This window comes from Heterodontus francisci, chromosome 19 (assembly GCF_036365525.1).
Source record: "Heterodontus francisci isolate sHetFra1 chromosome 19, sHetFra1.hap1, whole genome shotgun sequence".
NCBI classification, from domain to species: domain Eukaryota; kingdom Metazoa; phylum Chordata; class Chondrichthyes; order Heterodontiformes; family Heterodontidae; genus Heterodontus; species Heterodontus francisci.
Window position 1 is genome coordinate 65,362,524 of NC_090389.1, and position 26,586 is coordinate 65,389,109.

General features: G+C 45.6%; 1 protein-coding gene across 1 annotated transcript in view; it reads left to right on the forward strand.

The window, feature by feature from the left end:
- The first annotated feature begins 4,084 nt into the window (after positions 1–4,084).
- rab43 (RAB43, member RAS oncogene family) overlaps positions 4,085–26,586 on the forward strand; it is a 30,547-nt gene continuing 8,045 nt past the window's right edge. The window contains exons 1-2 of the mRNA XM_068051809.1: positions 4,085–4,489; positions 7,238–7,421. Of these exons, the coding sequence (XP_067907910.1) occupies positions 4,298–4,489; positions 7,238–7,421 (376 nt within the window). The 5' untranslated portion in view covers positions 4,085–4,297. The remainder of the gene's footprint in view (positions 4,490–7,237; positions 7,422–26,586) is intronic.

Consider the following 26,586-nt stretch of genomic DNA (forward strand, 5'->3'; position numbering starts at 1 on the left):
TCCCCCTTGTGCTGAGATGGCAGCAGCTGTAGTGATTCTGTCCCTCTGTTGTAGGGTTGTGCACAGATGTCAGCAGTCATTTCTTTGATGGATAACCCTTGTTGCCTAGAAGCCATCCGCATAGTTTTGCTGGTGGCATGAAGAGCCACAGCACCTGAAATTACCTGTATCGTGGCAACTGTCAGGAAACCTTGCACACAACTGCAGAAAATGCTTGTGGTGGTCGCACACTGGCTGAGTGGAATCCCTTCCTTTGATAAATGCCCTGGCTGCTCCCTCGGCACCTTGATGGCCACATTGGTGCAATTGATCACACTCTGCACCTGAGAGAATCCTGCCATAGAGCCAAAGCCCATGGCCCTCTGTACCTGAGTGACCCCATCAGTCAGGAGGTCAATGTGCTCTGATGCCCTCTCATACAGGGCATTCGTCACCTGCCTGATTCTATGATGAGTGGCTGCTTGTGAAATGCCACATAGGTCCACTGCCAGCCCTTGAAACAGAGGCAAAGAAGATGAAGGCCATTGTCACTTTCACAGCTACTGGCAGGGTGTGCCCATGTAACCAGTGAGGCCTGAGGTTCTCCTCCACGAGGGCACACAATTCACCGGCACTGCTTCTCCAATATGTCCAGGAAGCCAAGTCTTTGGGGGTACCTTCCCCTTTACTGCCCCTCAGGCATCACCTCTGCTTCCCTCTGCACCAACGGGCTGCAAGTGTTGTGGGCGCAGCTGCTCCTTATTAATACTCATCGCCACCTCAGAGTAGCCGAGACCCATGTCCAGGGATGGCCTCACATGCCACCAGTTGCACAGAAACAACTGTCTGGACCCCCATGCTGTGTCCTGCTGAGCCCTGCAGGTGCACTCCCCCACAATTTTCCCAGTGCTTTCACCTGAAACACTCAGCGAGCTCTGCTCATGCAATAGCCACAGTACTCCTCTGCTTATTTCACCATTCACTGAGTGTCACGAATGGCTCTGCTTCTCCAACTTGCTCCCTGCTGTACAGCCACCTCACCTCCTTGGACAGGCTGCTGACCCAGTGTGTTTCCCATGCATCACTTTGAAAAACTAAATGAGCCCTGCAAAAAGCTCTCAAGTAGCTACTTAACTGCCTCAATTGATTACCTGCCACTTTCGGGTGGATCTCCGCGACCTTATAGTGGATGCCTCCACCAAAATCAATTGGAGGTGGGAACATGTCAGGAAACCAGTGTGCAGCTCAGAGCCACAATCTTCCCGGCAAGCCTCAGGATGAAAATTCAGCCCAACTTTTCAGGTTGATTTACATCGGACAATCTAACAATGTGTTTTATGAAATAAACAGAAAATACTAGAAATAGTTGGTCTGGCAGCATCTGCGGAGAGAGAACAACAGAGTTAAAGTTTGAGTCTGTGACCTTTCATCAGTTTGTTTCATGACCAGGGGTCGGCAACATGTCCGTACACAGCCACCAGTGTTCATGGCAAAAATTTTGAGGTCTGTGATAATTTTAAATGTCTTGCTCCAAGCCTTTAAACGTGTATTTTAAAACACAAGTCTAAAGGCTTGGATCAAGGCATTTATAATTATCAGGAGCGAGAGTATTTACAAAGGATCGGGGCATTGGGCTAGTTCCTACAGCTCACCAAAGTTTTGTATCTGGCCCTTCAATCAAAAGTGTGAATGGTTTGCCTGCATGTGGACCTCCATTGAATCAGAGCATGGAGGAAGCAGGACTTGCTGGGAAGAGTAGAACTCTTCCCTGTCCATGTCTGACCTGCAGAGTCAGACCGCGAGAGTGTTGGTGTGAGTAGAACAGATAGGATAGCACACAGGAAAGCAATGATAGAATTGGAAAGGCAAGACTGCTTTGAGCTAGACCAAGCTTTTTTTTAGGCAGACAGTTTACTTTCTCAGCTCTCCAAAGGTCCTGGTTTCTGTCAAAGTGTGGGGCCGGTGCTGAGCGGCAATGTGTTTCTGCTCTTGGTGCATAGTGGTGGGGGGAGAGAGAGGAGAGAGCGAGATTGGGAAGAGAGGAGAGAGGGAGGTAAGAGAGAGGGGGGGAAGAGGCGGAGGGAGAGAGGAGGGACAGGGAGGGGAGGAGGAGGGACGGGGAGGGGAAGAGGGGGGACAGGGGAGGGGAAGAGGAGGGACAGGGGAGGGGAGAGGGGTGGGGAGAAGAGAGGCGAGGATAAAGGGGAGGGAGGGGAGAGAGAGGGAGAGAATGGGGAGAGAGGGAAAGAGTGGGGAGAGAGTGGGGTAAGAGTGAGGAGAGGAGAGAGAGGGGGAGAGAGGGGGGAGAGAGTGGGAAGAGGCAGAGAGAGTGGGGAGAGGGGGAGAGAGATGGAGGGGGGAGAGGGGGAGAGAGAAAGAGGGGGGAGGGTGGAGAGGGGGAGAGAGACAGAGGGGGGAGAGGGGGAGAGAGATGGAGGGGGGAGAGGGGGAGAGAGACGGAGAGGGGAGGGGGAGAGAGATGGAGGGGGGAGAGGGGGAGAGAGACAGAGGGGGGAGGGGGAGAGAGACAGAGGGGGGAGGGGGAGGGGGGAGAGAGACGGAGGGGGGAGAGGGGGAGAGAGATGGAGGGGGGAGAGGGGGAGAGAGATGGAGGGGGGAGAGGGTGAGAGAGACGGAGGGGGGAGAGGGGGGGAGAGATGGAGGGGGAGAGAGACAGAGGAGGGAGAGAGACGGAGGGGGGGAGAGGAGAGAGATGGAGGGTGGGATGGGGAGAGAGACGGGGAGGGGGGAGAGGGGAGAGAGATGGGGGGAGGGGGAGAGAGACGGGGAGAGGGGGAGAGGGGGAGAGAGACGGGGAGGGGGAGAGGGGGAGAGAGATGGGGAGGGGGGAGAGGGGGAGAGAGACGGGGAGGGGGAGAGGGATGGGGAGGGGGAGGGGGAAGAGGGGGAGAGAGATGGGGTGGGGGGAGATGGGGAGAGAGACGGAGGGGGAGGGGGAGAGAGACAGAGGGGAGGGGGCGAGAGACGGGGGAGGGGGAGAGAGATGGAGGGGGGGAGGGGGAGAGAGACGGAGGGGAGGTGGAGAGAGACGGAGGGAGCAGGGGGGAGGGGGAGAGAGACGGAGGGAGGGAGAGAGAGACGGAGGGGGGAGAGGGGGAGAGAGACGGAGGGGGGAGAGGTGGAGAGAGACGGAGGGGGAAAGGAGGGAGGAGGGAGGTGTTAGTGGAAGAGGGGGGAGGGAAGGGGAGAGAGAGAGAGGGAGGCAGGGGGAGAGAGAGAGAGAGGGTGAGGTGAGAGAGAGGGGAGGGAGGGGGAGTGAGGAAAAGTGAGGGGGGAGATTGAGGGAGAGAGGGGGAGGGGGAGATAGAAAGTGAGATTGATTGGGAGATTGAGGGAGAGAGGGGGGAGGTTGGGGGACAGAGGGGGAGAGTGGGGGTGAGGGAACGGGAGAGGGGGAATGGCAGGGGGAGGGGTCAGGGAAAAGAGGGTGGAGAGGGAGGGGGAAGATGAGGCAGGGTGAGAGGGCATACATTGGCAGAGTGGGGGGTAGAGGGGAGGGACACGGGGGGGAGATATGGACACAGAGGGGAGAGGGTGGGGGGAAAGGGATGGGGATATAGATAAATAGAGATCAAGATCACTCCTGACAGATAGACATCTATCCAAATTCTCTGCATTGCTTATCAAGCATGAGGGCAGACATTGACTACTTGCGCAAGCTAAAACAATGCCAGGTATCTCACTAAATGGGGAGAAATCGGGCTGTGTTTTGATGGTATTAGGTTGGCTATACACTTTATATACAGATTAATTGTACCCATGTCAGTGGCTGAGTCAATTTTGTCAAATGTCCATGGTGCAACATGTTGGTGCCTATCCATATGTATGACTCTTTTAAAATATATTTTAAAAATCAATTTTAAGCTTCCTACGGGTTTTTGTACTGTGCTTTACAATTTTGCATTAGTCTTATTTTTCAATTTGTTTTACAGAAGAAACGGTGCGCACATTTCCGAACGCCGAAACTGTGTATGGGTTAGGTACGTGTGGCTGGCGTTGGGTAATGGGTCCTGAAGGCGAGCACCGGCCAGCTATGTGAAAGCGCCCTATCGGCTGCATGGGGGTTGCGATCAGGCGCTGCGGCAGGCGGCCAGCGGAGGGGGGGTCCTTCCAGTGGATCTCTCTGGAACATTTCTTCCGCGCTGTCAGTTCCGGAGTTTTACATCCACGTCATGTGCGCAAGTGTGCGGGCTTTCGGTGATTATTGTCATTTTGAGTCGGCTGCTTCATGCATCAAAAAGTTTTCGATTGAGATTGCCGGTGACTTGGGTGGGGGGGAAATAAAAGCCGGCGGAAGATGTCGGGGCCTGTGGATCCGGACGAGCCTTACGATTTTCTGTTTAAAGTCGTTCTGATTGGAGATGCCGGCGTCGGGAAAACTTGCGTCGTCCAGCGGTTCAAATCGGGAATTTTCGTGGAGAAACAGGGCAACACGATCGGGGTGGACTTTACAATGAAAACGTTAGAGATTCAGGGCAAGCGGGTGAAAGTAAGTGCGCAGCTGCCGACAGCCGCTTTATTCCCTCAGCAAACTTCTCATCCTTGAAGCCTCTCTTACTCCAGCAGTTGATGGTTTTCCTGCTTATCTTACGCTTGCTGTATTCCAGGCTCATCCGTCAAGTATATTCCAAGTCCTGGGTCGAGCACGGTTTTGCATTTTTGCTTTATTTTTTTTGTGGGGTGGGCAACAGGAATCTGGTTTAACTTTTCATATTGTTGCGGGAATCTCACGCAACTGGGTTTGTTAAATGGGTTTTGTTCAAATCTAGCATTATTTCTAACAAAAGACGTAACGTGCTACAAACCCCGACAGTCAAGCATGAGTCACTTTGCACTTTTGACTAAAGCATTGACAAAACAAGCCTTTCACTTCTTTGTGCCACTTTAAACTTTTGTCTCCAGAGAGGAAATGAAATGTGTTTTACGTTAGGCTGTGAGACACCCAAAGTGGCAGGAAAAGATACGATTTTTTTTAAAGCTCATCTCAAACAGGAAATAGAAAGTTGGCAGTCTATCTCGATACATAATATAAATTTAAATATATTAAAGTGTTAGTGCGGAGTCCATCAAACTGTATCTAGCTCGTGATCATTGCGAGGATTCACCTGCTCTCCTTCCCTCAAAGACCTGCAGCAGTTTGGCAGCATAGTATTAGCCGGAAGGAAAACTAACAAGTAAAAGTTGCATACTCAGATGGTTAATACACGCAGGTTATTGAATAAATAATTTAGATTAGGAAATGTAAACTGTCCATTGTGAAGTTTTCAAACAAAACTTATTTTACATGTTGCAAAAATGTCTTCAGATTGGTTTATTAAAATTGCATTTTGTTTAGATCCATGTTCTTTACACACATCAACAATGTCTGAGAAAGGGGCAGGTGATCAGTTTCCAGACCTCTTCTGGCAACCCTTTTCATTTTTTTAAAAAGAAATCAGAATTTTATTTTCACATTTAAAAAAAAAATCAGAACTTAAAATCAGTTCAATTATGCTTTAAGTTTGAATTGGATATTGATGTAGTATAATCATCTCTGGCTTCAGTATGACAAAACAAACATGACCTTGGACTCATTTCATTTAATATGCCATAAATACAGTGACAGCTGAATTCCCATGCTATGATACTTGAGCTATCTGTGACATTGCAATTATTGGTGTCTTCAACTTTCCCCCACCTAAATGACCAGCATTTGTGTCGTGCAACAACTTGCATTTATACAGAGCCTTTAATGTAGGAGAACATGCGGAGGAGAAAATCAAGGCATTGGTGGACTGAGAGCTATTGTAGGTTGGCAAGCATATGGGTGATGGGTAAGTGAGACTTGCTGTGCGTAAGGAAATGGGCAGCAGAGTAATGGATGAGCTCATGTTTATGGAGGGTGAAAAATGGGAGACCAGTCAGGAGAGCATTGAAATAGTCAAGTCTGGAGGTAACAAAAGTATAGATAAGTGTTTCAGTTACAAGAATGCAATGCAGTGGGATTTCTATAAAATAAAAATTGGCACATTTTGAATGATATTAAAAACTAAGTCTTGGTTGTGGGACAAAGTCTTGCATTTATATAGTGCCTTTCATGACCACAGGGTGTCCCAAAGCACTTTACAGCCAATGAAGTACCTTTTGAAGTGTAGTCATTGTTGTAATGTAGGAAACGCAGCAGCCAATTTGCACACAGCAAGTTCTCACAAACAGAGATGTGATCATGACCATGTAATCAGTTTTTGTGATGTTTGAGGGATAAATAATGGCCAGGGCCATGGGGATAACCCCTGTTCTTTTTTGACATAGTGCCATGAGATCTTTTTATGCCCACCTGAGAGGGCAGATGGGGCCTCGGTTTAACGTTTCAACCGAAAGACGGCACCTCTGACAGTGCAGCACTCCCTCAGTACTGCACTAGAGTGTTAGCCTTGAGTTTTGTGCTCAAGTCCTGGAGTGGGACTTGAACCCACAACATTTTGACTTAAGAGGCAAGAGTGCTATCAGCTAAACCACAACTGAGACACAAACCATAAATGTGTTTTCAAATCACCTGAATTTGCCCCCCCTCCCCTTGCTGTAATGCTTTTTAAAGTATATATTATCCTTTATGTAAGTCATAAAACTTGCTCTGATAGCAAGTCCTGGGGGCGGCGCAGTGGTTAGCACCGCAGCCTCACAGCTCCAGGGACCCGGGTTCGATTCCGGGTACTGCCTGTGTGGAGTTTGCAAGTTCTCCCTGTGTCTGCGTGGGTTTTCTCCGGGTGCTCCGGTTTCCTCCCACAAGCCAAAAGACTTGCAGGTTGATAGGTAAATTGGCCATTATAAATTGTCACTAGTATATGTAGGTGATAGGGATAGGTGGGGATGTTTGTTGGGAATATGGGATTAGTGTAGGATTAGTATAAATGGGTGGTTGATGTTCGGCACAGACTCGGTGGGCCGAAGGGCCTGTTTCAGTGCTGTATCTCTAATCTAATCTAATCAAATGCCAATCCAACACACCATTAATTATTTGGGAAGAACAGTTACTAAAAGAGAAATAACTCAGACAAATGCAATAATAATGGCAAACAAATTAGTTCAGAGTCTTGAACCAACAATTACATCTGTGTTTCATCATCCTTTGTCAAGATATGAAGAATTTAAATGGGTCTCATTTCCGCTTTGTGCCCAAACTAACCGAGCCTATGTTGAGCAATGATGTTTCTTATTTCTTGTTTTTCATTATTGTTCATGTGTTTTCCCATTGCAGTTGCAGATATGGGACACGGCTGGACAAGAACGATTTAGGACAATTACACAAAGTTATTATCGAAGTGCTAATGGTGCGATTATTGCTTATGACATTAGCAAAAGGGGATCTTTTGAATCTGTGCCACGGTGGATAGAAGATGTGAAGAAGTATGCAGGTTCAAACATTGTGCAATTATTAATTGGTAGGTTTTCTCTCAAAGTTTAAATTGAAAGTGCATAGGTACAGAGTCATGTAAATACTCACTACCTTGGCTGGGAACAAAATATTATCATCAATAGCTGCAGCATTTCCCATGAATGCAGCAGCATTTCTCCACAATTAAATGAATTCCCATCTTAACTGAAGTGTCAGACCAGCAGCAGTGATAAATTTTCTTTGCCCTTACAATGTGTGGTGCAGGTATGTTCAGATGTTGCCCCTTTCTGAAAGTGCATGAATGTGTATCTTCTACTTTTTGTTTCCTCATTTTAAATGTTGCTTGATGAGAGAACTATATGAGGAGACTGCCTGCTGGATGTCGGTGTCTGCCTCTGAGGGTGCAAGGTATCCAGTGCCTCCCTGGCTGTGAAAATGCAGTAGTGACTGTCTGGGCCTGCACACTTTTTTGTGCATGAGAGTTGGGATGGTCCATCCTTGCTTTGCCAATTTCTGGGTAGAAATGAATAAGGAGGCAAGAAATGAAAGCAATGGATATAGTAGCAATGAACTTGGGGAGACCACCAAGCTTCCCCTCCCTTACTTTCTCTATTTCCTCCATGCCCAAAATCTCCAGTGAACCCATGTCTTTCTGCAGTTAGAAGCAGCTGCCATTGACTATCTGCAGCCTTCTGAAGACTGGGACATATATTTTTTTTAAATGATGAAGGAAGATGCCCCAGTGCCCACTAAGTGAATGTGTAAATCTTGTGTGGAGTTTATTTCCCTCATTTAAAGGGCCACAGGGCAAAACACCTTATCCTACCTGCAATGCTGGGTGCCCTAGAGAAAAATGGGAATGCTCTCATGCATTTGGAAAGTGCATGAGTAGTTGACAGAATGCTGTTAATTGTCTAAGACAGATTAACAAGTTTACAATGAAGTGATATTAAGGTGTGTTATAAGGCAGCCTTTGAAAAGGCAACAAAATGTCAGCAGCATTTAGCAACCTGCCTGAGACCAGCAAATTTCTTCCTGACCTGTCCCAGGCTCTGAGCACCTGACATTTACATTCACCCTTTCAGTCGCTTCCATCCCTGCAGTCCTGACACTGAGCCACACTCCGCTCCAAAAGGAACAACCGTTACTTGCAGGACCTCCTGCAGCAGCATACAAAGAACAAAGATAATTACAGCACAGGAACAGGCCCTTCGGCCCTCCAAGCCTGCGCCGATCCAGATCCTCTCTCTAAACATGTCGCCTATTTTCTAAGGTTCTGTATCTCTTTTCTTCCTGCCCATTCATGTATCTGTCTAGATACATCTTAAAAGACTCCATCGTGCCCGCATCTACCACCTCCGCTGGCAATGCGTTCCAGGTGCCCACCACCCTCTGCGTAAAGAACTTTCCACGCATATCCCCCCTAAACTTTTCCCCTTTCACTTTGAACTCGTGTCCTCTAGTAATTGTAACCCCCACTCTGGGGAAAAAGCCTCTTGCTATCCACCCTGTCTATACCTCTCATGATTTTGTACACCTCAATCAGGTCCCCCCTCAACCTCCGTCTTTCTAATGAAAATAATCCTAATCTGCTCAACCTCTCTTCATAGCTAGCGCCCTCCATACCAGGCAACATCCTGGTGAACCTCCTCTGCACCCTCTCCAAAGCATCCACATCCTTTTGATAATGTGGCGACCAGAACTGTACGCAGTATTCCAAATGTGGCCGAACCAAAGTCCTATACAACTGTAACATGACCTGCCAACTCTTGTACTCAATGCCCCGTCCGATGAAGGAAAGCATGCCGTATGCCTTCTTGACCACTCTATTTACCTGCGTTGCCACCTTCAGGGAACAGTGGACCTGAACACCCAAATCTCTCTGGACATCAATTTTCCCCAGGACTTTTCCATTTACTGTATAGTTCACTCTTGAATTGGATCTTCCAAAATGCATCACCTCGCATTTGCCCTGATTGAACTCCATCTGCCATTTCTCTGCCCAACTCTCCAATCTATTTATATTCTGCTGTATTCTCTGACAGTCCCCTTCACTATCTGCTACTCCACCAATCTTAGTGTCGTCTGCAAACTTGCTAATCAGTCCACCTATACTTTCCTCCAAATCATTAATGTATATCACAAACAACAGTGGTCCCAGCACGGATCCCTGTGGAACACCACTGGTCACACGTCTCCATTTTGAGAAACTCCCTTCTACTGCTACTCTCTGTCTCCTGTTGCCCAGCCAGTTCTTTATCCATCTAGCTAGTACACCTTGGACCCCAAGCGCCTTCACTTTCTCCATCAGCCTGCCATGGGGAACCTTGAAAGCTGCTTGACTAAATTGCCTTTTTAGAGTCATACAGCACTGAAACAGGCCCTACGGCCCACTGAGTCTGTGCCGACTATCAGCCACCCATTTATACTAATCCTACATTAATCCCATATTCCCTACCACATCCCCACCTTCCCTCAATTCTCCTACCACCTACCTAAACTAGGGACAATTTACAATGGCCAATTTATCTGTCAACCTGCAAATCTTTGGCTGTGGGCGGAAACCCACATGGTCACAGGGAGAACTTGCAAACTCCGCACAGGCAGTACCCAGAACTGAACCCGGGTCACTGGAGCTGTGAGGCTGTGGTGCTAACCACTGCGCCACTTTGCTGCCCCTTTGGTATTAGTACCACAACAATCCCTTTGTTTCTTGATTAAATGGTGGTCTTGTAATTAATCCTAGGTATCCTTTTATCTCCATTCTTGTTGACAGTTATTAGTTTTGAAAAACTTCCTTCAGAGATGTCTAGGACGAACTATAGAAGTGTAGAAACTTTAGCTATTAATCGACAGCATTAAATATGTACACAGCCAACAGTATAATGTGTGTATCAGTGATGTAATCAACTGGGAGAGCCTGGAATATGGATTGAAACTCATCTGTACTGGGCTTCTGTCCTGTTTAGATTTTACCTTTTAATTTCAATTAGAAAAGCTTGTGATCAGATCTTCAGCCAGCACCTCTTACACCAAAGGGGCATGGCGGGGGTGAGTCTCTTTGAAGTCTTCTGAAATCTTTACTAATTCTAGAGGGTATTGATGACCTTCTCTAGTCGGACCTCCGCCCATTTGGACCTCAGCTGCTGCTGATGTGAACTTGCAGGTGCTGTGGCCTGTCCTGCTTTTGTAAATGATCCTGTCCCCAGGATTTGAGATGGAATATCCAGCCTTGGGTGGCTGGGGGTTTCTCTCTTGGTCAATTAGTTATGTTTTCGGAGAGAGAACTCATTGAATTACATAATTTTAATGGACAGATAGACTGGTGATGTGCACTTACAATTTCCTACAGTGTGTTCTATGTGAGCCGCTTGCAGCATGGAATCGGCCCTGTAGTGAGAAGGCAGTTAGATGGAGATTGATCTATGTAAAAGGGGCAGGCTTGTTTGGCCTCATGGACTTTTCTTGTTTCTAAAAGTCTTTTGGGGTAGATTTTCTTTTTTCTTGCACCTGGGAAATATCCCATTCCCAGGTGCTGTAAAGAGGAAGGACACCTGGACTGCCCTAGGATTTTGGGGGCTTTCCAAAATTGACAAGAGCTGTGTCAGCACCTGGGGTAGGCTCAGGCCCAATACATGTGAGGTAGGAAAGGTCACTTCCAGACCTCTTACTTCATTTTCTTGTTGCTGCAACCATGGGACGGCCAAAGAGGTATGCTAATGCAGTAGCATTTGGTCTATGGTTCCCAGCAGCAACCTAAAAATCTAAGGTATGGCAATGAGAGAAAATTATTTTCATCTCCCATCATGATCAATAGGGCCTTAGGCCCTTGTGGCTGCTGTTTTCCAGTAGGATCCCCAAGGCTTGAGTCTGGTATACATTGCACCTGTCATGTCCAGTGTGGTCTTAGAGACATTCTTGCCTCTAAATCTGGACTTCTGGTATTAATCTCCTTTTTTAAAAAAGACTTCCAATTGTTTAAATGCTTACTTTTGAAAACTTTTCCTTCATTTATTCATTGTATTTACACAATCTTGTGGTAAGAAATATAGTGAAATGCTCCTTTAAAATGTATTTCGATTGTTAGGCTTTAATGCATTTAAGGGACTCTACATAAGTGCTGGAGTGACAAAAACTGAAAGCAGTGTCTCCTGTAGATCAGTTCATACCTTCCTGATCACCAAAGAATTGAAATTGGCACCCTTGGTCTTACTAGTAAAGATTTCTACCTGCCTCATTTTGCATAGCTGAACAAAGTGACAAAGTGTACCTTGGATATAGCTGACAACGTAAGGGGGGAATCTATGGTGTGAACTTGCCCAGGGACTCACCACCTTGTACTGGTAAATATTCCGTTTAAATAACAGCCATAGGTCCTTTTTTCAACAAAAAAAAGGAAGTCTAGAAAACTGAACTTAGATTGTGATGCCTATTTGTGGTCTTGGCAAGTTTCTGGAAATGGTTTTTAAAACCACGTGTTCAGTTAATATCACTCCCTAATTGTGCTGTAATCTACTTGAGGTGGTCCAGTGATCCTGAGCATGTGAGTGCTAACACTTGGTGTAAAGGCCTGTTACCTGACCCGACGACATGTGTCGGGTTCGGGTCGGGTCGCTCTTCTGGGCTCGGGTCCGGGCCGGACACACACAGTATTAGTTGGACTTGAAAGGTTGTTTAAAAAGATGAAGATTGGAGCCACGAAGTCAGTGATTATTTGGTCACGAATTAAACAGAAACCCATGGAGTTGTGTCCAGTCAGGTTGTGCCACACATACAGTACTGTACTGTATGTGTGTAAACTAGAGTCCTGACAGTGATTGTTTTATATTTTTTATAATATTCAAAGAACAAAGAACAGTACAGCACAGGAACAGGCCATTCGGCCCTCCAAGCCTGCGCCGATCTTGATGCCTGCCTAAACTAACACCTTCTGCACTTCCGGGGCCCATATCCCTCTATTCCCTTCCTATTCATATATTTGTCAAGATGTCTCTTAAACGTCGCTATCGTATCTGCTTCCACCACCTCCCCTGGCAGCAAGTTCCAGGCACTCACCACCCTCTGTGTAAAAAAAAAAAAAACTTGCCTCGCACATCCCCTCTAAACTTTGCCCCTCACACCTTAAACCTATGTCCCCTAGTAACTGACTCTTCCACCCTGGGGAAAAAGCTTCTGACTATCCACTCTGTCCATGCCGCTCATAACTTTGTAAACCTCTATCATGTTGCCCCTCCACCTCCGTTGTTCCAGTGAAAACAATCCGAGTTTTTCCAACCTCTCCTCATAGCTAATGCCCTCCAGACCAGGCAACATCCTGGTAAACCTCCTCTGTACCCTCTCCAAAGCCTCCACGTCCTTCTGGTAGTGTGGCGACCAGAATTGCATGCAATATTCTAAGTGTGGCCTAACTAAGGTTCTGTACAGCTGCAACATGACTTGCCAATTTTTATACTCTATGCCCCGACTGATGAAGGCAAGCATGCCGAATGCCTTCTTGACTACCTTATCCACCTGCGTTGCCACTTTCAGTGACCTGTGGACCTGTACGCCCAGATCTCTCTGCCTGTCAATACTCCTAAGGGTTCTGCCATTTACTGTATACCCCCCACCTGCATTAGACCTTCCAAAATGCATTACCTCACATTTGTCCGGATTAAACTCCATCTGCCATTTCTCCGCCCAAGTCTCCAACCGATCGATATCCTGCTGTATCCTCTGACAATCCTCATCACTGTCCGCAACTCTACCAACCTTTGTGTCGTCCGCAAACTTACTAATCAGACCAGCTACGTTTTCCTCCAAATCATTTATATATACTACAAACAGCAAAGGTCCCAGCACTGATCCCTGCGGAACACCACTAGTCACATCCCTCCATTCAGAAAAAAACCCATCCACTGTTACCCTCTGTCTTCTGTGACCGAGCCAGTTCTGTATCCATCTTGCCAGCTCACCTCTGATCCCGTGTGACTTCACCTTTTGCACCAGTCTGCCATGCGGGACCTTGTCAAAGGCTTTACTAAAGTCCATATAGACAACATCCACCGCCCTTCCCACATCAATCATCTTCATCACTTCCTCAAAAAACTCAATCAAATTAGTAAGGCACGACCTCCCCTTCACAAAACCATGCTGTCTCTCGCTAATAGGTTTGTTTGTTTCCAAATGGGAGTAGATCCTGTCCCGAATAATCCTCTCTAATAGTTTCCCTACCACTGACGTAAGGCTCACCGGCCTATAATTTCCAGGATTATCCTTGCCACCCTTCTTAAACAAAGGAACAACATTGGCTATTCTCCAGTCCTCTGGGACCTCACCTGTAGCCAATGAGGATGCAAAGATTTCTGTCAAGGCCCCAGCAATTTCTTCCCTTGCCTCCCTCAGTATTCTAGGGTAGATCCCATCAGGCCCTGGGGACTTATCTACCTTAATGCTTTGCAAGACACCCAACACCTCCTCCTTTTTGATAATGAGATGACTGAGACTATCTGCACTCCTTTCCCTAGGCTCATCATCCACCAAGTCCTTCTCCTTGGTGAATACTGATGCAAAGTACTCATTTAGCGCCTCGCCCATTTCCTCTGGCTCCACGCCTAGATTCCCATCTCTGTCCTTGAGTGGGCCAACCCTTTCCCTGGTTACTCTCTTGCTCTTTATATATGTATAAAAAGCCTTGGGATTTTCCTTAATCCTGTTTGCCAATGATTTTTCATGACCCCTTTTAGCCCTCCTAACTCCTTGCTTAAGTTCCTTCCTACTGTCTTTATATTCCTCAAGTGCTTCATCTGTTCCTAGTCTTCCAGCCCTTACAAATGCTTCCTTTTTCTTTTTGACTAGGCTCACAGTATCCTGTGTTATCCAAGCTTCCCGAAACTTGCCAAACTTGTCTTTCTTCCTCACAGGAACATGCTGGTCCTGGATTCTAATCAGCTGACGTTTGAAAGACTCCCACATGTCAGATGTTGATTTACCCTCAAACAGCCGCCCACAATCTAAATTCTTCAGTTCCTGCCTAATATTGTTATAATTAGCCTTCCCCCAATTTAGCACCTTCACCCGAGGACTACTCTTATCCTTATCCACAAGTACCTTAAAACTTATGGAATTATGGTCACTGCTCCCGAAATGCTCCCCCACTGAAACTTCGACCACCTGGCTGGGCTCATTCCCCAATACCAGGTCCAGAATGGCCCCATCCCTAGTTGGACTATCTACATACTGTTTCAAGAAGCCCTCCTGGATGCTCCTCACAAATTCTGCCCCATCCAAGCCCCTAGCACTAAGTGAGTCACAGTCAATATTGGGGAAGTTAAAATCACCCACCACTACAACCCTGTTACCTTTACATCTTTCCAAAATCTGTCTACATACCTGCTCCTCTACCTCCCGCTGACTGTTGGGAGGCCTGTAGTAAACCCTCAACATCGTGACTGCACCCTTCCTATTCCTGAGCTCCACCCATATTGCCTCGCTGCATGACCTCTCTGAGGTGTCCTCCCGCAGTACAGCTGTGACCTTCCTGGTCTCTGCATTTCAGCTGCTCGCTGGATAAACTTGCAGCAAGTATTTCAACTTGTAAAGCAGGAGTCCAGGTAATGTATCATATTTTCTGAGCCTTCGGGCAATTGCTGTGTTTATTTTAAGCAATACAGATACTAGTACATTGTGGCACAAACTGTCTGGGCACAACTCCATGGGTTTCTGTTTAATTCGTGAACAAACGATCACTGACATCGTGGCTCCAATCTTCATCTTTTTAAACAACCTTTCAAGTAAATTACTGTTTATGTTGCTTATCTGCACAAACTGAAAAAGTGAAAAACGGATTCGGAATTGGAAGGTAGGTAAAGTGAACATTCCAGTGGTCGGGTTGGGCGCGGAGGAAAAATGGAAGGACTCTGGCCAGGTCAGGCTCGGGTCCGATGTGGTTCTGTCGGGTTCGGGTTAGGTTTTTTTTTCCTGACCTGAGCAGGCCTTTAACTTGGTGTAACCTGCACTCAACCCTGTTCTAGATCTGAGCTGCTATGGGGGGTGGAGAACATTAGGTGGAAGTTGCATAGAACTCTTTATTGGCATCCAAAGGCTGTGATTTTTTTAATGTAATTGAAGAACCAATGGAGCTAAAATTAAGAACCTAAACAGGTGTTCCAGCAAGCTGCCGAGGAAATTTTTAACTTTAAAATTAAACTGTGTGGTTTGCACCAAGTGCAGTTATGCTGCACCTGATCTGAAACTGTCGCAATGTGAAACTATCTTCTTAAGCTGGTCTCATCTGCTGCCGAGTCCCAAATGGTTGGTGGTTTGACTTCAGTAAGCTTCATTTTTTTTTATCACCATTCAGCTGAAGCCACTTTGCATGAGAGCAAACATGCAATACAGCTTGCTTATTGGAGCCATTGCAAGAGCAATGTAAAAATTTTAAAAAATTACAAGAGGTTAGTGGCTTGAGCTAAATGCAAATATAATTTATTGCATATTCGCAAAGACATTTAAGAATCCTGCTTTGAAGCTGGCAAGGTTTGTTTTTAAATATGCAGTTTGGGACCGATGAGGCCCACCTTCTGTTTTAGCCTGAAGCCTGACTGGTGTTTTCCCTGCCAGACCAAACCTGACGGCAACAAGACACAAATTTTTTTTAAATAATTCTATGGTTCCCTGTAGAGCTGGAATGCTTCTCCAGGCCCAACAAGGAAACCATGGGCCTCCATGCCCTGCAATTTCCCCTCCCCGAATCTTGTGCGAGTTCCTGAAGGTTAAACATCTATTTCCTTGTCCTTCTGGTCAGGAAGTGGGTAAACTGCATACTCAAAAGGCCTGGCCGTTATAATTGACCAAGCCTCCCTACTGGCTCTCATGAACAGGCTGGCCAATTGCAAGGCTGCGTTCCTGCCTGGAACATAAATCAACTCCAATGTTTCACTTTCACCCTTTTTTTTTTATGATTTTGAAAACTATCTTTTTTTTTTTAGCAGTCCTTCTGTCCATGTGAGTGGAAGTCCATATATTCAATATCCAGCATGTTCCCTTTGAGTATTGCTGAAAAAGAGACATGCTGTTTAAGTTTTTCGTCCTGCTCTCATCAGGATGAACGCAAGAATGCCAGATTTCAAAGGGAGCAACAATTTATACTGCACAAGAAAAGGGCGCTGATTGGTTGGCAAGTCAGTTTTTGTAGAAGAGTAGCCATGGAGAATGCACCAGGGAAATATTGTCTCCATGCTTTTGTTTCATTCAAAAAGGCGCAATGCCTGGCCATGTTCCTTTGCCTGCAGAGGACAGGTCCATGCCTATGAATAGATGTAACTTCTAGTAAGCATAAGTGAGCTACATTGCGAACTCGACTGATCATCTTAAATTGGTTGTTCGTGTAATTCTTAGCAAACTCTGGATTGTTCAGCAAATACTGTCCAATTGTGGAATCACATCTAACGTCATAACTGTATTCAACCAGCCCGTACTTGCAAAATTCAGAGCACAATGTCTAACGCTAGATGTGATTCTGCGATTGGACTGCATTTACTGAACAATCCGGAGTGTGCTAAGAATTACACTAACAACCAATTTAAGATTATCAGTCGGGCTTGCAATGTGCCTCAAGTCAGCAGCTTGCTCGAAGTTATATATATTATACACCGGGAGCTGGCCTCTGCAGGTAAAAGGAACATGTCCAGGCACTGCCCTTTTTTTTTTAATTAAAAAGAAAAGCATGGGGACAGTAGTTTCCTGGTCAGTTCTTCATGGCAACGCCTCGACCAATCAGCACCCTTTTCTCGTGCAGTATAAATTGTTGCTCCCTTTGAAATTTGGCAATCTGTCCTGATAAGTGCAAAGATGAAAAGCTTTGACAGCATGTCTCTTTTTTTTTCAGCAATACTCAAGTTCTGTATATTCCCTTTATTAAAAGATGTATATTTTTTGATCATTCCAATTTAGTTAAAGAGGAAATTCTGTTTGATATATTGCAAGGATTTGTCAGATCATACCAGTACTGCAATACGTAAAACTATTGTACAGACCTCTGATCGATGGTTTGTGTAAATTGCAGCTAAATGTAGATTATTAAACTGAATTTTGGGAAATGGTAACTGAAATAGGCTTTAAATTTGAGTAGTGTGCTGATGAACCACTTCTCCAATCTAAAAATACTAAACACCAAGAAACCATTCTGAAGAGTAAAGCCAATTTGGCCCTTCAAGTTAAGAAAAGGGAATGTGTGTGAAACTAAATTAGCAAACAGGCTTGTGTTTATTGATTTTAATTATTTGGAACTAAATATTACTGTTTATGCATATTTCCTAAAAGGAATGATTTTAAATGCTTTAAGCATTGTCTGAGATGTACTTTCAGATTTGATCAAATAGAATGTACTAATATCAAGAAGATATAAGGGCTGGCCAAATGGATTGAAATGGTCATTTCCAGCCCAATATATGCCTGTATTTGAATTCTGTATGTGTATAATATTGTGTTTTATTGTAAAACAGCTACTTAGATCACATGTAGCTTGTGTATACAGTGGGTACTGCTGAAAGGCTTCCTTGAGTGAGTTATTGGACTCAAAGTGGCTTACATGCCACTAATTTGCTACATTTTCAGGTTAATCCTGTCTTTTGGATGAGACATAAAACTGAGGCTCCATATGCCATCTTGGATGGACACAAAATAAAATAAAAAATCCCATAGCACTAATTTTGAATAAGAGTAGGGGAGTTCTCCCTAGTTTCCATGCCAATATCAACCCCTCAATCAACATCAGAAAAACAGATTATCTGGTCATTATCACATTGCTATTTGTGGGAGCTTGTTGTATGCAAATTGGCTGCCATGTTTCCTACGTTACCGCAGTGACTACACCTGGGGGGAAAAAAAATACTTCATTGGCTGTAAAGCGCTTTGGGACATCTTTTGGTCGTGAAAGGCGACCAAATGCAAGTTTTTTTTTTTTCTTTTAATAATGTACATGGAGGTATGTTTTGTCCCTTTTGATTATGTACAGTTTTGTTTTTTATAAAAGGATAAGCAAAGTTGCACCCAAATAACATGAATTAGGCAAACTTGCTGTCACTTTAGATGCAGTATTCACTTAACCTGTATTTTCCTACCATAGTGAGTTAGAAACCACCTGCTCTTAATCATGTGCCCTGCTACATTTGAGTCGGTCGCTCAGAAATGCATGACAGTGGCCTAACTTCATTGGCCATTCATTTCTATCTATTCCTCTTTATGGGGAGCATGTCTACTGAAAAACTGTTAAAAATACTGATCATGAAATTTAGTAATATCCAGTTGTTACACAATGAATGAATACGTTAAACTATCCAGCATTTAAAAAAAATTCAAAAAAGTTATCAAATTAGTCCAGTCTTTTAAGATTTCACAGGACTCGTTATGGTTTAATGAAAAAAAAAACGCTCTGGCCTGAATTTTATTTGGGCACTGCGCTCTGGTCGTGCCCTTTGAACACCCGTAGCCTGCATTCAACGACTGCCTCCAAGCCCCCGCGATATTACGCGCATGGGCTCACTTAAATAGAGGGGGCGGAGCGGCCACCCCCGATGACCTAGAGGGGGCAGCCGCAGCGTCCCAGGCAATGGCATCTGGCGCCACCGCGTGGACGCGGTGCCATTTTTAAAGGGCTTAAAGCCCTTGCAATTAATTTTAATTTTTAACGGGTAAATCATTAGTAATTTTTATTATAAAATTGTGATGGAGACCCTTCCCCAACCCCCCCCCAATAGTCATTTCATTGCCTGAAATGACAAACAATTGATTTTTCAAATACCCGAACTCCCTCCTCCCCACCCCACCCAACCTTCAATCTTCTGCCCTTCAACCCCTTCCCACCATCCCCACATCGAATCAAAATTGTTTTCCTCGCTCCTCCACCCCTCCCACCCTGAAGATTTTAGTCCTCCCCCCTCCCCACCAGGTTCTCACCTCGGAATTCCGTGCAGGATTCCGAAAGCGCACGAAGCCCGAACGTAAAATCAGCATGTGACGGCAGGTAAGTTTAATTTGAATATCTTTAATGTCAATTTACATATGGAGATGAAAGAGCCACTGCCAGGTGGCGGGGGGACCGTACTGAGGTCCCTCCGCTGCCGGTAATATGCAGCGGGCCCTTCTCGACATAGTGTGTCGAGGCGGGCCTCTCCCCTAAGAATTTTACCGGCCCCCGCACCATGACCCACGGCGTTGAGGAGCCGGTAAAATTCAGCCCTCGGTGTCAAAATAATAACCAAAATTTCACCTCTAATCCACTTAGTTCAGTCATTTAGTGCAATTTAATTTTACCAGTTATTCTGCTGTAAATTGTAACATTAAAAACTTGTAGTGTAACTTATGAAAGTTTGAATTATTGGAATATATTCATTGTGTAGGTATACTGAAATGAAAAGACTGGTAGATTGAGCGTGCTTAACGTCACCTACTTAGACTCGACTCAGACTGTTAGCACAGAAGGAGGCCATTCGGCCCATTGTGCCTGAGCAAGCTCTTTAAAAGAGCTAGCGAATTTGTTCCACTCCCCTACTCTTTCCTCATAACTCTGCAGATTTTTCTCCTTAAAGTATATATCTAATTCCCTTTTGAAAATTATTATTGAATCTGCTTCCACCACCCTTTCCAGCAGTGCATTCCAGATCATAGCAACTCGCTGCGTAAAATAAAAATGTTTTCCACATGTCGCCTTTGGTTCTTTTGCTAATTGTTTTAAATCTCTGTTCTCTGGTTACTGACCCTTCTGGCAGTGCACAATTTCACCTCATTTACTCTATCAAAACCTGTCATGATTTTTGAACACTTCTATCAAATCTCGCTTAACCTTTTCTGCTTTAAAAGAGAACATCCCCTGTTGCTCCAGTCTCTGTGTGTTTTTTAAATCTTTCATCCCTGGTACCATTCCAGTAAATTTCTTCACCCTCTCTAAGGCCTTGATATCCTTCTTAAAGTGCTTAGAATTGGACACAATACTCCAGCTGAGGCCTAATCAGTGTTTACAAAGGTTGGCATAGCTACTTTGCTTTTGTACTCTGTGCCTCTATTTATAAAGCCAAGACTCCATATGCTTTTTTAACAAACATCTCAACTCGTCCTGCCCCTTAAGACTTGTGCACATACGCTCCCAGGTCTCCCTGTTCCTGCACTCACTTTATGTAGATGACCATATTTATGTTCCTAGGAAGTAAATGCAATTTCATATTGTTCAATAAAATGTACTCTTGAGACTATTGTTCTAAGTCTGTTTAGATGTTCACCCAATGCCTTTGAGATGTGAGATTGCATTAAGAATTAAGAACTATTCAATTTGTAAATTAAACAAACCAAAGCCAGGGCTCCTTTTGACGATGTGTAAGATAGAGAATATGACAAAGCAAAAAAAAATGCATGTATAATGCATGTCAGATGAATTCTTCAAGTGAGACCAGACCAAATACAATAAGTTGTATTTGGAAGTAAGGAGGAAAATAAGAATGGCAAAGAGAATGTGAGAATAGAATGGCAGTTAACATAAAAGGAAACCCAAAAATCTTCAACCGGCATATAAATAGTAAGCAGGTAGTAAGAGGTGAATTGGGTCCTATTGGGGATAGAGAGGGTGATCTATGCTTAGTGGCGCAGGGGAAGGCTAGAATATTTAATAAGTACTTTATATTGGTGTTTACTAAGGAAGAGGATGCTGACCAAAATAGTGGTAGAAGCAAAGATGGTAGTGGTAATGGATGGGGTTTGATAGACAGGATGTACTAGAAAGGCTGGCTTTGCTCTGAGTTGATCAGTCGTCTGGTCGGGATGGCTTGCATCCCAGTTGCTAAAGGAAGTGGGAGTGGAGTTAGCAAAAGGGCTTGTCATAATCATCTTCCAGTCTTCCCTAAATAATGGGGAGACGCCAGAGGATTGGAGAGTGGCAAATGTGTCACCCTTATTCAAGAAACGATGCAAGGACTTTCCTAGTAACTACAGGCCAGTCAGTTTAACATCAGTAGTGGGTAAGGTTTTAGAAACCACAATCAGGGAAAAAAATAAACAGATGCTTGGAGTGGTTTGAGTTAATTAAGCAGAGCCAGCACAGATTTATAAAAGGCAGATCATGCTTGACTAATTGAATTTTTTGATGAAGCAACAGAATATTGATGAAGGGAATGCAATGGATGTTGTCCAGATGGATCTTAAGAAGAAAGTGTTTGACAAAGTACCACATAAAAAGCTGGTTACCAAAATTGAGGCTCATGGAATAGGACTGTTAGTGTCGGCTTGGATAAAACAAATTGGCTTAAGGACAGAAAACAGCAAGTCATGGCAGATGGTTGCTTTTCAGACGAGAGGATGGTAGACAGTGGTATTCCCCAAGGTTCAGTGTCTGAAGGGCTTCCTGGCTCCCTGAAGAGATAGGACATCTCTCCTCCTTACCACCACCTCCAACAAGGCCTCCAGTACAGTGTCTGCAAACCTTGGAGCCTGCATCTCTTATGTTGTGCCATTATTTAGTGTTTCACAAGTCTAATTCACTTCCTGAACAATAGTCACCACCTGCTGCAGACACACCTTAAGAGGTGGAGGCCAACTTTAAGAGGTGGAGGCTAGCTTTAAATGGTGTTAGCCAGTCCTGATATTGTAACCCCCCCACCCCACCCAGGCTGATGCACTGAGCCAATCAATAGCGTGGTTAGCACTGGCTGGACGCTACAGTCAATCTTCAGCTATGGCCTAACCAGCGTTTTATATAGTTCCAGCATCACATCTCTGCTTTTGTATTCTATACCTCGGCCAATAAAGGAAAGCATTCCATATGTCTTCTTCACTTTATCTACCTGTCCTGCCACCTTCAGGGACCTGTGGACATTCATTCCAAGGTCTCTCACTTCTCTACCCCTCTCTCTATCCTCCTGTTTATTGTTTATTCCCTTGCTTTGTTTTCCCTCCCCAAATGCAATACCTCACACTTCTCCGGATTGAATTCCATTTGCTACTTTTCCGCCCACTCAACCAAAGCATTGATGATATACTGGAGTCTACAGCTATCCTCTTCACTATCAGCTACACGGCCAATTTTTGTGTCATCTGCAACTTTCCCAATCATGCCTCCCGCATTTAAGTCTCCTCTTTGTCTCTTGAGATAAGGAGGCCAATGGGTAAGCGCCTGGAGGTGGTCAGTGGTGTGTGGAGCAGCACCTGGAGTGGCTATAAAGGCCAATTCTAGAGTGACAGGCTCTTCCACAGCTGCTGCAGAAAAATTTGTTTGTCGGGGCTGTTACACAGTTGGCTCTCCCCTTGCGCCGCTGTCTTTTTTCCTGCCAACTGCTAAGTCTCTTCAACTCGCCACACTTTAGCCCCGCCTTTATGGCTGCCCGCCAGCTCTGGCGAACGCTGGCAACTGACTCCCACGACTTGTGATCAATGTCGCAGGACTTCATGTCGCGTTTGCAGACGTCTTTAAAGCGGAGACATGGACAGCCGGTGGGTCTGATACCAGTGGCGAGCTCGCTGTACAATGTGTCTTTGGGGATCCTGCCATCTTCCATGCGGCTCACATGGCCAAGCCATCTCAAGCGCTGCTGATTCAGTAGTGTGTATAAGCTGGGGATGTTGGCCGCCTCGAGGACTTCTGTGTTGGAGATGCGGTCCTGCCACCTGATGCCAAGTATTTTCCGGAGGCAGCGAAGATGGAATGAATTGAGACGTCGCTCTTGGCTGACATACGTTGTCCAGGCCTCGCTGCCATAGAGCAAGGTACTGAGGACACAGGCTTGATACACTCGGACTTTTGTGTTCCATGTCAGTGCGCCATTTTCCCACACTCTCTTGGCCAGTCTGGACATAGCAGTGGAAGCCTTTCCCATGCGCTTGTTGATTTCTGCATCTAGAGACAGGTTACTGGTGATAGTTGAGCCTAGGTAGGTGAACTCTTGAACCACTTCCAGAGCGTGGTCGCCAATATTGATGGATGGAGCATTTCTGACGTCCTGCCCCATGATGTTCGTTTTCTTGAGGCTGATGGTTAGGCCAAATTCATTGCAGGCAGCCGCAAACCTGTCGATGAGACTCTGCAGGCACTCTTCAGTGTGAGATGTTAAAGCAGCATCGTCAGCAAAGAGGAGTTCCCTGATGAGGACTTTCCGTACTTTGGACTTCGCTCTTCGGGCAAGGTTGAACAACCTGCCCCCTGATCTTGTGTGGAGGAAAATTCCTTCTTCAGAGGACTTGAACGCATGTGACAGCAGCAGGGAGAAGAAAATCCCTAAAAGTGTGGGTGCGAGAACACAGCCCTGTTTCACGCCACTCAGGAAAGGAAAGGGGTCTGATGAGCCACCATGTTGAATTGTGCCTTTCATATTGTCATGGAATGAGGTGATGATACTTAGTAGCTTTGGTGGACATCCAATCTTTTCTAGTAGTCTGAAGAGACCACGTCTGCTGACGAGGTCAAAGGCTTTGGTGAGATCAATGAAAGCAATGTAGAGGGGCATCTGTTGTTCGCGGCATTTCTCCTGTATCTGACGAAGGGAGAACAGCATGTCAACGGTCGATCTCTCTGCACAAAAGCCACACTGTGCCTCAGGGTAGACACGCTCGGCCAGCTTCTGGAGCCTGTTTAGAGTGACTCGAGCAAAGACTTTCCCCACTATGCTGAGCAGGGAGATTCCACGGTAGTTGTTGCAGTCACCGCGATCACCTTTGTTTTTATAGAGGGTGATGATATTGGCATCAATCAGTCTAAATCATTAATATATACCACAAACAACAATGGACCCAATACTGAGCCCTGTGGACCACTACTGGAAACCGCCTTCTATTCACAAAAAACATCCGTCGCAATTACCCTTTGTCTCCTGTCACTGAGCCAATTTTGGATCCAACTTGCCACATTCCCTTGTATCCAATGGACTTTTACTTTTCTCACCAGTCTGCCATGTGGAACCTTGTCAAATGCCTTACTAAAATCCATGTGGACAACATCCTCCTTGTTACTTCCTCAAAAAATTCAATTAAGTTGGTAAGACACGAACTTCCCTTAACAAATCCATGCTGACTATCCCTGATTAATCCGTGCCTTTCTAAGTGACAGTTTATTCTATCTCTCAGAATTGATTCTAATAATTTGCCCACCACTGAGGTCAGACCTATAATTATTTGGTCTATCCCTCGCACCTTTTCAAACAATGGTACAGTGTCTGCAGACCTCCAGTCCTCTGTTTTTTTTATTCATTCAGGGATGTGGGCGTCGCTGGCTAGGCCAGCATTTATTGCCCATCCCTAATTGCCCTTGAGAAGGTGGTGGTGAGCTGTCTTCTTGAACCGCTGCAGTCCATTTGCTATATCACCTGTGTCCAGTGAGGATTTGAAGATGATCCTCAGAGCATCCGCTGTTTCCTCCCTGGCTTCCTTTAACAGCTTGGGATGCAGTCCATTTGGCCCTGGTCATTTATCCACTTTCAAGGATGTCGGACTCTGTAGTGCTTCCCCTCTCATTATGCTTATCATATTTAGTATTTCACACTCCTCTTTAACTACAATGTCTGCATCATCCCTCTCCTTTGTGAAGACAGAGACAAAGTACTCATTAAGGACCCTGCCCACATCTTCTGCATCCACGCTTAAGTTACCTTGTACGTCTCTGATAGGCCCTACTCTTCCCTTTTGTTATCCTCTTGCTCTTAATGTACTGATCGAACATCTTTGGGGTTTTCCTTGATTTTACCTGCCAATATTTTTTCATGTCCTCTTTGCTTTCGTAATTTCCTTTTTTACTTTACCCCTGCACTTTCTATACTGCTCTAGGCTTTCTCAAGTATTAAGTTCTTTCGTGACTGTCATCAGCTTTCTTTTTCTGCTTTATCTTACCCTGTATGCTTCTTGATAACCAGGGGCTTTGGATTTGGCAGTACCACCCTTTTTCTTTGTGGGGACATATCTACACTAAAAAATACTTTTTAACACTGCCTGATTCCTGTGCTGTACACTTCTTTAACCTTTGCTTCTTCCGTCTTTCAGAGTCACTCGCTAATTTTCTGCTTCCTGTTCCCTGCTCTGAATTTGTCCTATCTGAAGCTGCCCTCAGGTTCCCATCCCCCTGCCAATCTAGTGTAAACCATCCCCAACAGCACTAGCAAACCTTCCTGCAAGGATATTCGTCCCAGTCCTGTTCAGGTGTAGACCATGTGGCTTGTACAGGTCCCATCTTCCCCAGAACTGATCCCAATGCCCCAGAAATCTATAGCCCTCCCTCCTGCACCATCTCTCCAGCTATGCATTCATCTGGTGTATTTTCCTATTTCTGTAGTCTCTAGCACGTGGCCTTGGGAGTAATCCGGAGATTGCTACCTTTGAGGTCCTGCTTGCTAATCTCTTTCCTAACTCCCTAAACTCAACCTACAGGACCTCATCCCTTTTTTTACCCATATCGTTGGTACCAATGTGGACCATGACCTCTAGCTGTGCACCCCCGCCCTCCAGAATGCTCTGCAGCCGCTCGGTGATATCCATGACCCTTGCACAAGGGAAGCAATATACCATCCTGGAATCACGTCTGCAACCACAGAAATGCGTTTCTATTACCCTAACTATAGAATCCCCTATCACTATTGCTCTCCTGTACTTTCTCCTCTCTCTCTCTCTGCACAGCTGAGCCACCCATGGTGCTCTGGTCATGACTCTCGCTGCACTCTCCAGTGCAACCCCCTCTCCCATCGGCACTCAGAACTGAATACCAGTTAGAAGGTCGGATACCCTCTGGGGTCTCCTGCACTACCTGCCTGGCCCTTCTTGTCTGCCTGGTAGCCACCCAGTCCCTCCCTGCCTGCGCTGTCTTAAGCTGTGGGGTGACCACCTCCTGAAACGTGCTATCCATGTATCTCTCATCCTCGCGAATGTGCTTCAGTGACTCCACCTGCTCCCCGAGTTCCAAGATTCGCCGCTCGAGTTTTTCCATTTGGTGGCACTTTCTGCACATATAGTTGTACAGGACATGGGCCTGGAGTCCCCACATGGCACAGGATATGCATTTGATGGGTCTGAGCAGCCCTGCCATGCCTCAAATTATTTATTTACTGTACTGAAATTGGAAGTTAAATAAACACAAAAAACGGTTACAAATAAAAGGAACAAATGGGTAACCACCTACCAACTACTGGGGAGGCAGTGGCACAGTGGTAAAGTCACTAGGCTAGTAATCCAGAGCCCAGGCTAATGCTCTGGGGAACATGCATTCGAAT